The following is a 15873-nucleotide window of genomic DNA, read 5'->3' as shown; positions in this document are numbered from 1 at the left end:
AGATAATTAACATTGATTAGCTTCTAATAATAGAAACAGTTTATTTTACAATTGTATATCCAGTAAACTTATCGTTAGTTTGATACCGGAGCTACCATTTTATAATCAAAATAAATTTGATAAACAAAAATATAATATCTATTACTAATTTATATAAAAGAACCTTACATTAATTGAGATGCCACATAATTTTCAGCCACTTGGTCAACATAAATTTGCACAGCAATCGTCGATAACTCCTGTTCTTCAACGCTTTATATTGTACTGGTATCTAAAATTATACTAATGTTTTTATTAAGTAGCTATAACCCACAATCGAATTAAATAGTAATCACTTATCACACACATTTTGCTTTAATGATATTTTTGTATAAGCAACTGTAATTTGTAACATCGAAACTTTTTCACATGTTTAGAATCGTTTTATACTAAATTTAAAATTAAATACTTTTTATCCAATACAGCAACAAACAGAGTTAAAAACCACATATACTCATTAGGTTAACTAAAACTCAGAAGCTTAAATACATTGTGATCTGACGTAAGTATTGAGTTGCTACACCACTTGGCATTATTTCACATTTGTTCACTTTTTGGGCACAAGATCAGTTTCTTATCTAAATCTTCAGAGTGAGAACTAAATCCAAAATCCGCAGTACTATTAAACATATTAGATCCCATATTCAAATTCAGAGGAATTGATTTTTCTTCGTTACTCGCCAAAGCTAACATTTCATTATCATATGACTGCATGGTGAACAAATCATTCTTGTAACCTTCATTGATGGAATTTTTCACAGAGTTTCTTATATCTTCAGGACCTATCACATCAGTGGTGTAAAATTGCCTTTTATACTGTGGTGGAAGCACTTCATTCTTATACAGATCATCATGGGAAGAATATCTCGATGCAAATGGTTTCTTGGCGAGTTATGGTGACAGATCTTGATGCATAGGATCATATCCGCCCATGGAACCATCACCATAGCCTTGGGGTGCGTCACCGTAACCACCACCTCCTAGAGAGTATCCCATGGAGTCTTGAGGAGGTGCCGGTGACATCATGGGTGTCGCTGTTCCACTAGCAGCTCCCATTGAGTAAGGTGATGCTCCTGAAAATAATAAAATTAATTTTTAAATAATATTAATAACTTGATACACTGTGAAAACTGATTTTTACAAAGCTCCTTAAATAACTGCTAATCCAAAGTGAAGGGATTTTGTTTAGCTAAATCGAAAGTATCAATTATTTTGCTATCAAATAATGAAAAATATTAAACCACATATTTCATATCAAATTAGATTGTATATGATAGTACAGATTTCAAACTTCATATCTGGTCACAACAAAAAATATGCATCTATAAATGAGCAAAGTTTACCAAGTCTTTCTCTGCTCTTAAGCTTTATCTTGAATATAACATTTTATTCAATAAAAAATAAATTTCTCTAGATAAAAAATCAAATACCTGCTGCTTTTTTGGCAGCATACAAGTTTGCTTCCTCTTGAGCTTTTCCTATATTCTTTTTGTACCGAATACGTTTATTTCCAAACCAGTTGGAAACTTGTGAAACTGTGATACCACATTTTCGAGCCAGCTCTTCTTTCGCTTCTTCTGATGGGTATGGATTGCTCAAATGGGAGTAGAAATATTCATTTAAAATTTCACTTGCCTGGAAAAATATATTGAAATATAGAGTACAAAAATTCAAATACTAATATAAAATAATTAATATAAAACAAGCATAGTTTCTCTCTTAATCGAATTCTCTTATCATTAAAATGATATATATATACATATATTTAGTTTGATTTCTCTAGTAAAAAATTTTTTATGTTACTTAAATTGTGATAAATATTTACATAAATACAACAATTTTATTTTATTTTAAGTCTTCATAGTGAAGTGTTGTTGCATTTCCTCTGAAACATATGTATTTACTATATCTGAAACATTTGTATTTAAAAATATTTTATCAAAAGAAATTCATGCTTTTTGTTTTTTCAAGTTGAAAATTATATTATATAAAATATAAATTTAACCCTTTCGTTTCAGATGCCGCTGCTCCGGCGGCAAAATTCATATAAATCTGGGAATTCGCGAGTGGGAAGTGTTAATATTATATATAATATTAATTCAATATTATATATAATATTAATTCAATATTATATATAATATAAATTTAATTATTTATAAAAAAAATATATCTTAGCATTATTGGGTCCTAAAAAGAGGCTTGTTATAAAAATCAATACAAATTAAAGTATTTATTTTTGTATTTGATTAATAAATATTAAGAAGGGTTGAAGGCTAATGAGGATTTGGTAATATTTCTTTAAGAACAAATAGACTTATTCACTAACATATACATAAATAATTTGAAAAGTGTCTATAACTTTCCAAATTTCACATATATACAGTGGTACCTCGACATACGAGTTTAATTCGTTCCGTAACCACGCTCGTATGTCGAATCATTCGTAATTCGAAGCACTTTTATCCATATAAATACATTGAAATGTCGTTAATTCGTTCCAGCACTTTAGTTTTTGTTAAGTTTTTTCAATATTAAAAATAAATTTAATATTTATTAATTTAATTATAGATTTTTCCTGCTCATTCATGATATTGCGGAAATGAGTAAGACATATTTCATTTTATAAGTCCCATGCTTAAATTGTTGCAACTTTTTCAGGACTTTAACTAACTTTTAAAGCCTAGAAACCTGCTAGTAAATTATTATAAGGCCCTTTGCTGGAGTTATACCCTTTAATAAATCCTTCTGTTTAAATACAGAACATATTTATGATTCTATATCCTTGTCAACCTCATATTTTTCAATAATTTCACCCTTTAATTCAAGAGACATGACTCTTTTCTTTAGATCCGTCGTAATAAGATAAAACTACATAATATTTTGTAAATGTTCAAAAAGCACAAAAACGCGAACTCAACATATATAACTGAACAATCACTATTAATGTATACACAAAATTTCAAATGTTAAAATAATCCTCGATATATTAGCGTGGGTAAATCGTTACTACACAATTAATATTAATATATAATTAATTTTCTAAATATAAAATAATTTACTATCATAAAACAGCCAAAATATTTCTATGGTAGAAAAATCATCGGTACAACTGATGAAATTTTTCATAGTTTCATTTTACTTACTCGCTCAAAGCCGTTATCTCGAATTTTCCTCGTATGTCGAAATAACAAATCGCTCTTTTGGCGGCTCGTATCTCGAAACACTCGTAAGTCGAGGTATACTGTATATTGAAACTGAAATGCTTACTAATTATTCGAGATTCGAGTAGTCGAGTAAATAGTGCCAACAGAGTTTACCAATAACTTGATCAGTTTCATTGTATACATCCACAAAAACTCTATTTTTTTCAAGCAAATAAAAACTTACTTGTTTACTAAAATTACGCCTTTTACGCCGTGCATCTAAAAACCTAGATCTTAATATCATAACTGCTTCACATGTTGATTGTTTGAGCTGCATCTGTATAGAACTGAACTTTTTATGTATGATCTGTACCATTCTTTCGATTTCCTAAAAAAAAACAACCAATATTATAATAATATGAAATATCACAATAATACAGGTGAGTATATATATATATTTATTTTCTTACTTTAGGTGTGATGGGTCTGGTGCGGCTCTGTTCTCGTAGTAAGTTCATAACGTGCGTTGTGAATTCATTGCATGCCTGTTCATATTTCTCTAATTCCTGGTGGTATATCTGTCGGATCTGTGCTAGTTTGGCTCGATAGTCTGAATGTTCAATAGCGTTGTCTGGTTGTCCTGGACCGCCGAGGTAATCTGAAAATCCTTTAATAATCAAAATACAGAAAACCCCAATTAAATTGGCTCAATTGTAATAAAATAATATTATTCTAATTGTAAGAATCTTAATAAGAATTTTAATCAAATTGAATTAAAATGATAAATAAATGAATATAGTTATATTCTATATTGATAATTTGTATCTCGTTATATTGATCTGATCAATCTCATTGTTTTTAGTAATTATTTTTGTTTACTCGTAAGTTACAATAGGATTAATATTTATCAGTAGAAGTACACTGACTTGTTCACAAAGTCGACTAAAAATGGTTTATAAAATACCAAGTAAAATTTGGTAAGCATTTTATGATAATTGACAATGTTGCTTTCTGACCATAACAGTAAAATTACATAATATTGTTAATTTGATTGTTTATCTGAAATTTTTAAATAAAATTAATAGTATGTAAGAAGTAACAAATCTTAACATTTTAATCACATTAAATAATATTACGTGTTATCATTTTTTTTAATACGAGGCACCCGCGCCTGTTTGAAATATAAAAATGTATAATATGTTAATAATAAAAAAACGTTATATAACATTAAATAATTAAATATTAAGTATTTTAGCTTATAAATGATTTTTTTAAAAACATGTAATATAAGTTCAAAGTAAATAATATAATATATATTTATTATTATTTTAAATAGTTTTTTCTTCCTTTTCAAATACAAAAAACACGTTTATAATATAAGCGTTTGATTTATATATATACATATAATATATAATCTTATATATATAATTCTTCTATACAGATTGTATGAATTCGAACTCCTCCTACACGGTTATTAGAATTTTGATAAATCTTTTTGGAGTTTGTTAAGCAAAATTTTTAAGATATCATGAATTATAAAACTATTATGTAGTACTATTGTAAAAATAAATGAAAAAAAAATGCAAAAAACAACATATCATTGTTTGACATTGAAAACGTTTTGACACATGAGAATAGTAACCTGTCAGAAATGTTAATTCACTTGAAATTTAAATTTAGGTTAAAGTAGGAGTCTAGTATAATTAGAATTAGTATTAGAATATATTCATGAAAATGAATAAGGAAAATTGGAATTTTTGAATTGAAGACACGGGTACAGGACAACATTTGTCGGCTCAGCTGGTATATATATATATATATATATATATATATATATATATATATATATATATACTATTACAAGTAATATACATTGCATATATTTTAGAAAAAGTGTTAGGCCATTAGTGCCAATAATGTTGTGAGAAAAATACCTGAAATGGTCTAACTAAAGTAAGTTCATCAAAGGAATATTTTAATAATAATTTTATATTTTTACTTTGAGCTAAATGAAATTAAATAGATAAATGTCTATAATGTTTCAACTATGAACAATTACTAGAAAGTACTTAAATGTGTTATTACTTGAAATATTAATATAAAATTGAAACTTATATAATAAAATATCACATTGTAATTTGAATTTATTCAAAAGAACGAATAAATGATGATTGTATTTATAGTATTAACATAATATCAAACTGTAGTACTTTATTAGTTTAGAGCAGCGGTTTCCAACCTGTGAGGCGATGTTCTAAGGAGGACGTGTATATCAGAATACTATTTTCAAAAATAACGAACATTTTTGAAGTGACAATAAAAAATAAGCAAAAAGTGTTAGTTTTTACATAATATTGCATATTAATTTGTTATCTCATAATAATATTATATCAGTTGAGTATTTATTTAATTAAATTGTTAAAAAAATTAAGAAGGGCGCAACAAATTTTTTTTTATTAGAGCAGGGAGGCGTTGCAAAAAAGGTTGAAAACCACTGATTTGGTGACAAAACTAATAAGTTTTATACTAAAACGATGTTTATTTACTTAGTTATAAATTTCAGTATTTTTCCAAAGAATAAAGGCCAGATGTATAGATTTCAGATAAAGTTCTATGTAAACCTCATGAAGTTTTTATTGACAAAGACTATAAATTTGGTTCTTAAATTAAATGTAAATATGAATGCACAAAAGAAATATCGATTTAACTTATACAATCAGAATAATATCAATTACAAGTAGTCTATATTAGTTTTATATTAAAAACGTTTTGTATTTAATTATTTAGTTCAATTAATGTTTAGTATAAAGGTTAGGTCTCTAGCCGAACTGTATGGATATCAAATAAACTTCTATAAAAACCTCATGAAGTTTTTATTGACACAGACTATAAATTCAGTTCTTAAATTAAATGTAAGTATTAATAATTCAGTGATCAGCCCACCTTGACTCGCAGCACTGGCGCTTGCTGCAGCCGCCGCGTTGGCACCGCCTCCTTTTTCGGGACCGGCAACGCCTTCGGCAATCAGCATGTTGTCCAGGCGCATGAGTTGTGGATCCGGAGGCTCTTCCTCTTGCGTATTTCGTAGGGACAGTACTGAAAAATTAAATTGAAATTTAGTCACATTTGGTAAAAGTCACTTCTACTAATACTGTGAATTATCTAATTTATTATCTGTGAATTATCTTATTTTATCTAAAAGATATTTAGAGCAAAAATGCATTCAAACTAAACTAATTACAATTAGAAAAATATTATTAACATTAATATCAATATTAATGTATCACCACTTATTATATGTATCACTTATGTTTTAATTAGATTTGAATTAGCTTGGTCAATTATATGGCCTTAAATTAACAAGTGATACGCTAGCTATATTTTTATACTTATTTTCCATGTTAACTCTTTTGTAATGAATGCAAATTTATGTACATCGGTTATCATGATATATCAATTTCTGTACATTTCTAAACATTTATAGATTAATCAATCATGTAAGTGATAATGTAGTTATACAGAATAACCGGTTTCACTGAACTACCAGAGTGTAAAGAAAATTGATATATAATACGTGGTGTGCTAATACATGCACTTAAACCTTTGGATTTAAATATATGGCGTTTTATATAATTTATATTTGAGTATTTTGCATAAGAATGTTTGCGAAAGGTAAATGTAATATTAAAACTAATTGATTTTATAAGTTAAACCATTAAATTATGATATTAAACATTTATCTTTATATCTAATTATACTTTTAAATGCTTCATATTTGGATCCAAAAGTTTTTAAATAATTTAACATATTTAACACTAATTATGTACGTAAAAGATCCATTAATCATCACAAATTAGAAAATCACTTCAATTTCACTCCACTGCACCATACACCAGGAGTAAGAAGATTAAAAAAATATGACTAATTAACTTGGTCCAGTAAAATTGCAGTATATACCCACTTGATTAACTACTATATATATAAATCTATTTAATTAATATCAATTAAAACAACTGTTCTGATTGTTATTAATAAAATAAATAAGTAGAAGTTTATGGCATCGTGCCTTAAGGCAAATTGCTGGAACTTCCCGTACCGTAACGAAATGTTCGAGAAATATTAAATGTTTTCGAATACATTATTATGAATACTGTAGCATTGTTTAATATTTATAAGAATTATAAAAACTGAATTGCTAAGTTAAAATTATTTATTTAAATTATATAAGTGAGCCAGTTTTGTACATTTAGCTCTGTATCTTCGAAATGGCTGGACCTGCCTATGCCAAAAACTAATCACCATTTCTCCCTTGAATATTGTTTTGATCATTCAAATCGTATACTCTGTTCTCTCAAAAACTCGGTTTCTATTTTCTGCACTTTTTGCTTCGTATCTCCGTAACTGCTGGACTTGCCTTTGCCAAAAACTAATCAGCACATCTAACTATCAATAGGAATTGAATGTTTTTTGAATTATTCAAATCGGTTGATCCGTGCGCCCGAAAACGTGGGCGAAAAATTGTATCTATACATACATACACACATCCATTTTTTCTGAGGTATGCCAAAATGTTCAGAAATCTTTGGACGATTACAATAATTCCCAACGGGAAGTTAAAAAATCAACATTCGAAGAAACATCGGTTTAAAAAATAGTACATTTTATCAATAAAAAAAATGCATCATTAAATGAAAATCAAATGTTTTTGGTTTGAGTAAGAAAGAGATTTGAAATGAAAAATTTAAATATGTTTTCAGTTCACTCGCTATATAGAACAATAAAACTTCTTAATTCTGGTAATTAAATCGCTGTTTTCTTTTCAAATCCAAAATAGTAAGACAGTTTGCCAACTGAATGTGTAATTGTCTAGATTCATTAACATTAATGTATTCATTGTTAATGATGCTTTATTTTACGTAAAATATTCACTTACTGTTCATCAAACAAAGTAAGATCTTCTACCAAGTTCAACAATCTCTACATCGTCTTCAGTACAAATAAATATTAACCATTCCCAACCAATCAATTTAGGGAATTGATCTCGTTGTTTGGCCAAGGAATCCCCTTCGCCATAAAATCGTTCGGCAGACGTTCAGACAGACAGAGGACTGAATAAAAGTCCCATCAAATATTATAGAATATGCGCATTTACTACTCACTAAAAGCAACCATAGCCGCACGCGTCATCACGAGAAAACGGCTGTTATCAGTTGCTTAAGTGTATCATAAAAATATAATAAGCTTTTACTGTTTCACGGTGTAGTTAAGACGTTTCTGCTTCACACTTACTAAAAGCATTCGAGTAGTAATTATGATAATAAACATACTTTTAAAGTCGAATAAAGTTCGGAATGATAACACCACATAAATAACTGGTGTTCGTAAAAAATTGTGTGCGGAATATTACATATGGTAATTATTATAAATATTTAAAATATTTGAGTAGCTATTTGAATAAATAAATAGATATATGAGACTTAAAGAACTTATATATTACTTACTACAAAAATTATAGCACTGTAAAAATATATTGTAGAGTAGACTTGATACAGTTTTTCTAGGCCCGGTAGTGACGATCGCCATGACAGCTAAGGGAAAGTCCATTAATCACGTGATCGATTTTTTAAGAATTTTTAAACCCCCCCCTCTTTGTGAAACGTGGTGATATTCAAAATCAATCCAACCCCCCCTCCCCCAAGAAACATTACGTGTATTTTTAGTTACGAGAAACAATTGTAAAGTTTTTGATTTATTTTGAAAATGTTTGGATATTTTTAAAAAAAAATTCAGGTAAAAAATAAATATACGTGATATATTCTCCGTAAAAACCTCACGTGATTGATGGTTGCCTCCTAAACTATACTGACTTTGACATAGGGTTCAAAAGTAAAAAGACGAAGTATGTAGGTTTGAGCAAGTTTCCATTATTGCATTGACTTGATTCGTAGACCGCATTGCATTCAAAGAATCAAAGGTTTTTTTTGTTCAATTTCAGATAGATCTCTCTTTGTTATTTTGCTGTACTAGTAAATAATTACTAGCAATTAGTTTTGAGTATATAATTTATTTCACTAATAACGATGATATGATTATATGACTAATACGTCGTATTAAAGGACAGTATTTAAGTTTTTCTAAGTAGACAAACAAGTAGTAGTACAAGTAGTACAAATTATTATTTAATTTACTTTACTCATAGCTAACTGGTACCAAAACTATTGTCGATGAAAAAGTGGCACAACCGTACCCAATCTCCCCCTACTGTTAAAACGATTTCAGACTAATTCTTTTCATTATATGAACAAATTTTTGAATATGCTATAATAGTCCCATAGGCTCTTTACAAATTTCAACTTTGCTACCTCGAATTTTTACGGTAAGTCGCCGCCATATTGGAAAAATGGCGTCAAAAACAGTTTTTTCTAAATATCTCCTTTCCAGCTCATTTTACGATAAAAATAGCTATGTACGAATGTAGATAAAATTTTCTACAATTCATTCCATAACCGTTTTTTTTTGTAAAATCAATAGTTCGAGAGTACGGATGCCTCAAAGTCTTTGCTGCTCTCGCCGCCATATCTAATTCCCTTTATTTGACTGCTCTCAGAACTTGACAATGTGGTCTCTAATAAATAAATATTTTTAATGTTAAATTAAGGGAATAATGTCTAGAAACAAAATAATTTAAATATTTTTGTTGATAATTGAACACTTCAATGGCAAAATATTATACAAAAATTAATTCATAGTAGAAATAATATTAACTAGGTGTATAAGTAGCTTGTTGCTTTAACATGGTGCATGTGGAGATTTTCGCGCAAAATATGAATTCGTTATTTTAAATATGGTAATTATTATAAATATTTAAAATATTATTGTAGCAATTTGAATAAACAAATAGACACATTTGAAATATCTAAAGAATTTATAATATTATACATATATTTTACTTGCTACAAAAAATATTACACTGTAAAAATGCATTGTTCTGTAAAAGCGATTGAATATAATTTGTAGCATTTTATTTACTTGAAGCAAATTTATTTAGCATTTACAAATTACACTGATTTTGAATTGATGCTATTTGATTATAATATATTTTAATAATATAGAGCCAACAATTGTAAAAATATGTTACCTTTTTACACTTCTAATCTAAGCAAAACTTTACCAAACAAACCAGTTTTATTAATTAACCTTTGCAGAACTTTTCTTTCATTATATTGACAAATGTTAGGAGAAATAATATCATTAAGTGTAAGTAGCTTTTTTTCACAAGTTTCACAAACTACCAAAAATGAGATTGAGTAACTTCTAAAATTGTGACGAAAGAATTTTGAAACTTTGAGATGGCCCATTATTGTAAATGTTTATGAGTTTTGATAATGAAATCACTTTTTCTAGGCTTATAATATTTTAGGAGGATCTTCGTTAAGATCATGAACAAAAGTTTTATCAAAATCTTCAAAAGAAATTTATTCAACGATTAATTACGAAAAAGCAAATCTGAGCCCAAAATTATGCTTTCATGTAACGTCCTTCATATAAATCAAATTAAATTAAAAAAGCTAAAAATTAATAGGTAATAAAATAAATTGCACGTGCAAGAAAAGGGGACAAATTGACTTGTTTTTATTTGCTTGCTAGGCAAATTGTATACTAATTTCTTTGTATTATGTTTTGATTTACAGTTTTCAATTTTACATATAGATTCTCTACATTTAGCTTGCAATACTCAAAATTGAGAATTCATACAAATGAAGATCATTTTAGTCGATATTCAGCGAAATTATAGTATTTCATACGACATAATTTACTGATACATGAAAAAAAAAACTTACATGCGTTCGTTACTGTACACAAAAGAAATTCTCATAAACCCTGCATATGTCCCACGATCAAACAAATCTTTTATAAAACCACAATTCAAATTTCTTTTCGGAACAACGATTCAGATTCATTCGAGATAAATAACATCATATATTATTATATGGGCATGCATAAAGTTTTTTTTTGTTGTATCCAAACTGCGGAACGAATCGTATAAATGTAAAACACATTTTTTATGCATCTATAAAAAACAGGTATTCGTTTCTCGGCGTCACTTGAAGCGGCAAATGTGAAAAAAATACAAATTAGCGTTACGTAAAGAATTAATTAAATAAAAAGTCAAATTCTTATTGAACAGTATGTAGATAATTGATTTATTGGTGTATTATACAAAAATGTACTAGGTAATTGTAAGACAAACGTTAAAAAATTGTTACTTTTATTTTGTTCTTTATTATAGGTGTTATAGGTAAGGTTCGTGTTCTGTTTATGTCGTACATTCACAAAAAAAATTTTGGTGGCATTATTGATAAATTAAAATATAGTTTTATAATATGCACTATTATTAATATTTTAGATTAGTATAAAAATATATGTAAGCCACAACTAAAGCACTATTACAAATATTATTGTAGCAATTTGAATAAACAAATATATATATTTAAGATATCTAAAGAATTTATATTGGTAACATTTACTTAATTTGTTAAAAAAAATATTACACTGCAAAAATACATTGTACTGTAAAAGCGATTGAATATAGTTTGTATCATATTATTTATTTAAATCAAATTTATTTAACATTTACAAATTACAACGATTTTAAATTGATGCTATTTCATTATAATCGCAGAATATATTTTGATAAAATAGAGCCATCAATTCTAACAATATATTACTTTTTTACACTTCTAATCTAAGCAAATCTTTACCAAACAAACCATATAAATGGTGATTTAATGACGAGATAATTAAGTAATCACCATTAGTCATATGTGTCTGACGCTGAGAAGTTCTACATGAGCCATGTCGCACATATAAGTCTGACAAATTGACCTAAAAATTTCTTGAGTAGTCAAGAAAAAGTTTCAATATAGGGCCATGTCAATCTAATATGTGTGACATAAAAATGTTTTTCCAGGAATTTTGGCAAACAAAAAATTTTCTTCGATACATTTTTAACTAAATGATCTAAAGAAGTTACCATGGTCCATTAAAATTTGTTATTTTTGTTTTATTTTATATTTATAGTGGAAGCATTATTATAAAACATAGCATTTTTGTGCAACACTACCATTAAAAAATACACGTGATACATAACAGTAAAAAGGCATTTCTACAATGGATTAGTTATAATTTGTCAATGTCATGTTTATAAAATTTCAATAATTTTATTATAGGGTAAAGCGGGTAAGAAGGTATGCCACCGATATCTCAAAAACCAGTAAAATTAAGATTTTTTTTTAACAACAATATTTGAAAGTAGAGGGAAGAAAATATATACCCAACCATCGCCTTAACTCTTACGAAATTGCTATGGAAAAAAACAACGTTTGAAAATCCATAACAAAAGTATTTTCTTTCGTTGTTATTTGTTTTGGTTGTGAGCACTGTTGCTTAAATTACAAGAACTAAATATAATTTTTAAGTATACGTTATTTAATTGTTTTATAAGATGTATTGTTGATTTTAAGTCAGATTCAACAGTAGGGTAAAAATGACGAACTGAACCTTCACCCTGGCGTAAAAGGTTAAAAAAATAAAAAATAGCAAATAAAATAGTAAATTAAGTTTAAAAAAGCAATTTTACAGAGATAAATAAATAAATAGTTATTCCAACTCTGCTGATGAAAAGTTCTGACAAAATACCAGATCAAGGTTATTTAGTGTTAACTCTGTAAAAAATGCATAAAATTTATATTTTGCATGGATTGAATATTGTGGTTATTATTTTGTAAAATTCCTTTAAAATTGAAAAAAATCGACTTGTTTGCCCTCTGGCGGTCCTAATCAACCCCGCATCTGGGGTAAGAAAGACCAGGTTCCAATTTTTTTAAAAACAGCAAAAAAACTCCATTCTACAATGATGAATTGGCTGGGAGTTTTACTGAACATAGTCAGATAGTTGTTTGTTTGATATAATTGGTTTGGTTTCATCAATATCCCAGTCAAATTGGACATTTCTGCCCCGCCCTACCCTATCTGCTTTATGTAGTTTATATATTCCATTCTGGTCTAATGATTATTAGTTCAAGTACACTTGAACAGACGTATCAAATTTTAAGCAAAAGATATCAAACTGCAGTATTAATAAAATCGTAATAAAGTGAGTAATATTCACCCCACAAAGCGGCTTAAAACAATAAAAGATTGTTCGAAACCTATTTGATCCTCATGGACGCCCATGTGTTAAGAGTGAAGTGTCTTTAACGTTTTTACGGCCATTTTACGATCGCATCGTAAAATTCGCGTAAAATCGGCCCCTCTTCACTGTTCTCTCAAATGGAAAGCACATAGGACAAACGCAACACTGATAGACAACGTCTGGTTTTATATTTATGCGACAATATATTTGTTTTCAACGAGCGTAGACCCACAATGTACATATCAACAAGTGAATAATAAAAATGCCGACGATTCATATGCTCCTTATTAATATTATGCCTATTTAGACGGAAGGGTGGGAATTATTCAACAGCTAGAAGGACGCCCGGGTAAGGGTAAGGGTTGCCGGTCGAGTGTATGGTAATCAGATTTTTGATAGACATAAAATTTTATGGCAAACTATAATATATAGTGATCATTTGCATTACACTTTGTAGCCCTTTCACGGATTGTTTTTTTTTCAGCTAAAATATAAGGGATGAGAGGATTAGAACACGAAGAAAAATGCAGATGATTTGATGATTTGACGATTTGCACGAAAATAATGAGAGTTGAAAAATAAAGAATATAAGCTGAAATTTGAAAAAACTTGTTGCACTAAAAATGTGTGTTCATCGCGGAACACAATGATAATATAAACAATTCCTCAAAATATTGCAATTTAGAGCCAAATAACTCTATATAAAAAAACTGATGTTTTTTTAAAATGAATCAATTTTTTAAATCAAAATTACTGGGTTTTAGTAAGAACTTCAGTATTCGATTATGATGTATTATAACTAATATTTTTTGCATATATTATAATTTTTTTAAAATTTTATTTTAAATTTGCCAGTTAAAAAGTTCTTTTTCAAAATTTCTGCTGATTTTCGCAAAATTGAACATGAAAGTTCAAAATTATGAATGCGCTTTTGGAATTTTGCATTCGTCAATTTTTTCATCCATAACGTATTGTTTCATAAAAGCATACGCGATGTATATATTATTTTCAGATATCTGTTGTAATTTTAATATAAAATAATTTCTAAGATTTAATATAAACTTATTCTTTTTTTTTGAAAACCCGAGACTCTAAAGATCTATCTCCGGGACAAATACGGATTTTAGAAAAACTCGGGACACAAGGTGGAAATCCAGAGTATGATCACCTTACTTTAATAGTATTATAAAAATGTGTTTCTAAAATGTTTGTTTAAATGTTTACTTCAGTTCATGATAAACAGCTTCTCAAAATGTTTTAAAAGTAAAAATATACCAAACTGGTGGTGTATTTTTTTAATGTCGAAAATGATTCGGACTTTAATTTGAATTCTGGCTCACTTATATACATGAAATAAATAATTTCAACTTTGTAATTCAGTTTATATAATTCCTATAAATATTGGGCAATGTTTTTCATTTTAAATATGATTAAGTTTTGTTCATTCACTTTTTCGGGACACAAGGTGGAAATCCGGGGTATGATCATTTTGCTTCAGTAGCATTATAAAAATGTGTTTTTTGAAAATGATTGTTTAAATATTTACTTCAGCAGTTCACGACAAGCAGTTTCTCCAAATGTTTTAAAAATGCCCCTTTTGGTAAAAAAAATAAATGAATTTGAAAGTAAAAATATACTAAACTGGTGAAATCATTTGTAATAAAAATTTAGACATAAAACACAAGAATTGTGACTTCAAAATAAAAATTCTAAGCGCGAATCTATGTAAAAAAAACAGAATAACACCAAAACTTGTGAAAATCTTTACAATTGTGAATATTTTATTATTGACAAATTTAAGCTTATTAAATATTGTTGAGAACTATTTTGTATATATAATGATATTTTATATTATCAGATCTTCATTAAGATAAGATGGTAATTTTAAGTTTGTAAGTTAGTACCAAATGCAGCATTTATATAAAACTTTTATAAATCGACTCTTATACGTACAATAAGGGTCTAATTTTAAAGGTAAGTAAATCGTCTAATTTTAATAAACGTCGAAAAAACTACTCATTTTCTCAAACTTTGATGAATTTTTAAAATTAAACGACTTGTCGTAAGGCCGTAATGTTCAAGTAAGTTCTATAAGACCATGATATATATCGCCAAAAAAGTTCAATAAAAATCAGCTTAATTTTTTTTTCAACGGTTAATGACAAGAAAACGTCTCGGTAGATTTCGATTCGGTAGTATTAGCTTAAATGTGGAAGAAAAGTTTTAACACCATTTTTCCAAATTACAAAGAAACGGAAATTATTCTTAAAAAGTGTTTGTTTTTACATATCGGAAGAGATCCAGTAATTAATATCTCTTCAATGAAAAAATATAGCAAAGCAAATTAAAAGAATTAAGAAGCAGATGGTCTTTCCAAACACAAGCATTTAAACACTATTTTAATTCATCTCTATTCAATATTTTATAACATATGTAACACAACTTTGACAGAGTATCCGATTCGAATCTAATTTATTCTAAAAAATATTCAAATTA

The 15873-nt window shown here is 27.8% G+C and overlaps 1 protein-coding gene across 2 annotated transcripts in view; it reads right to left on the bottom strand.

Moving 5' to 3' along the window:
• LOC113366480 (homeobox protein extradenticle) overlaps positions 1–15873 on the bottom strand; it is a 159288-nt gene continuing 143415 nt past the window's right edge. The window contains exons 2-6 of one of the 2 annotated variants that reach the window (XM_026608087.1): positions 6126–6278; positions 3653–3849; positions 3427–3570; positions 1470–1674; positions 1–1112 (exon numbers count right to left, since the gene is read on the bottom strand). In XM_026608087.1, coding sequence (XP_026463872.1) covers positions 931–1112; positions 1470–1674; positions 3427–3570; positions 3653–3849; positions 6126–6278 — 881 coding nt within the window. In that variant the 3' untranslated portion in view covers positions 1–930. The remainder of the gene's footprint in view (positions 1113–1469; positions 1675–3426; positions 3571–3652; positions 3850–6125; positions 6279–15873) is intronic. The other variant, XM_026608088.1, reaches the window with a different exon arrangement.

The sequence above is a fragment of the Ctenocephalides felis genome, unplaced genomic scaffold (assembly GCF_003426905.1).
Source record: "Ctenocephalides felis isolate EL2017-DRISC unplaced genomic scaffold, ASM342690v1 CF-g0.4_SCAFFOLD_01170, whole genome shotgun sequence".
Lineage (NCBI taxonomy): Eukaryota > Metazoa > Arthropoda > Insecta > Siphonaptera > Pulicidae > Ctenocephalides > Ctenocephalides felis.
The sequence above is the reverse complement of the archived record's forward strand: the minus strand, read 5'-3'. Positions and strand labels throughout refer to the sequence as shown.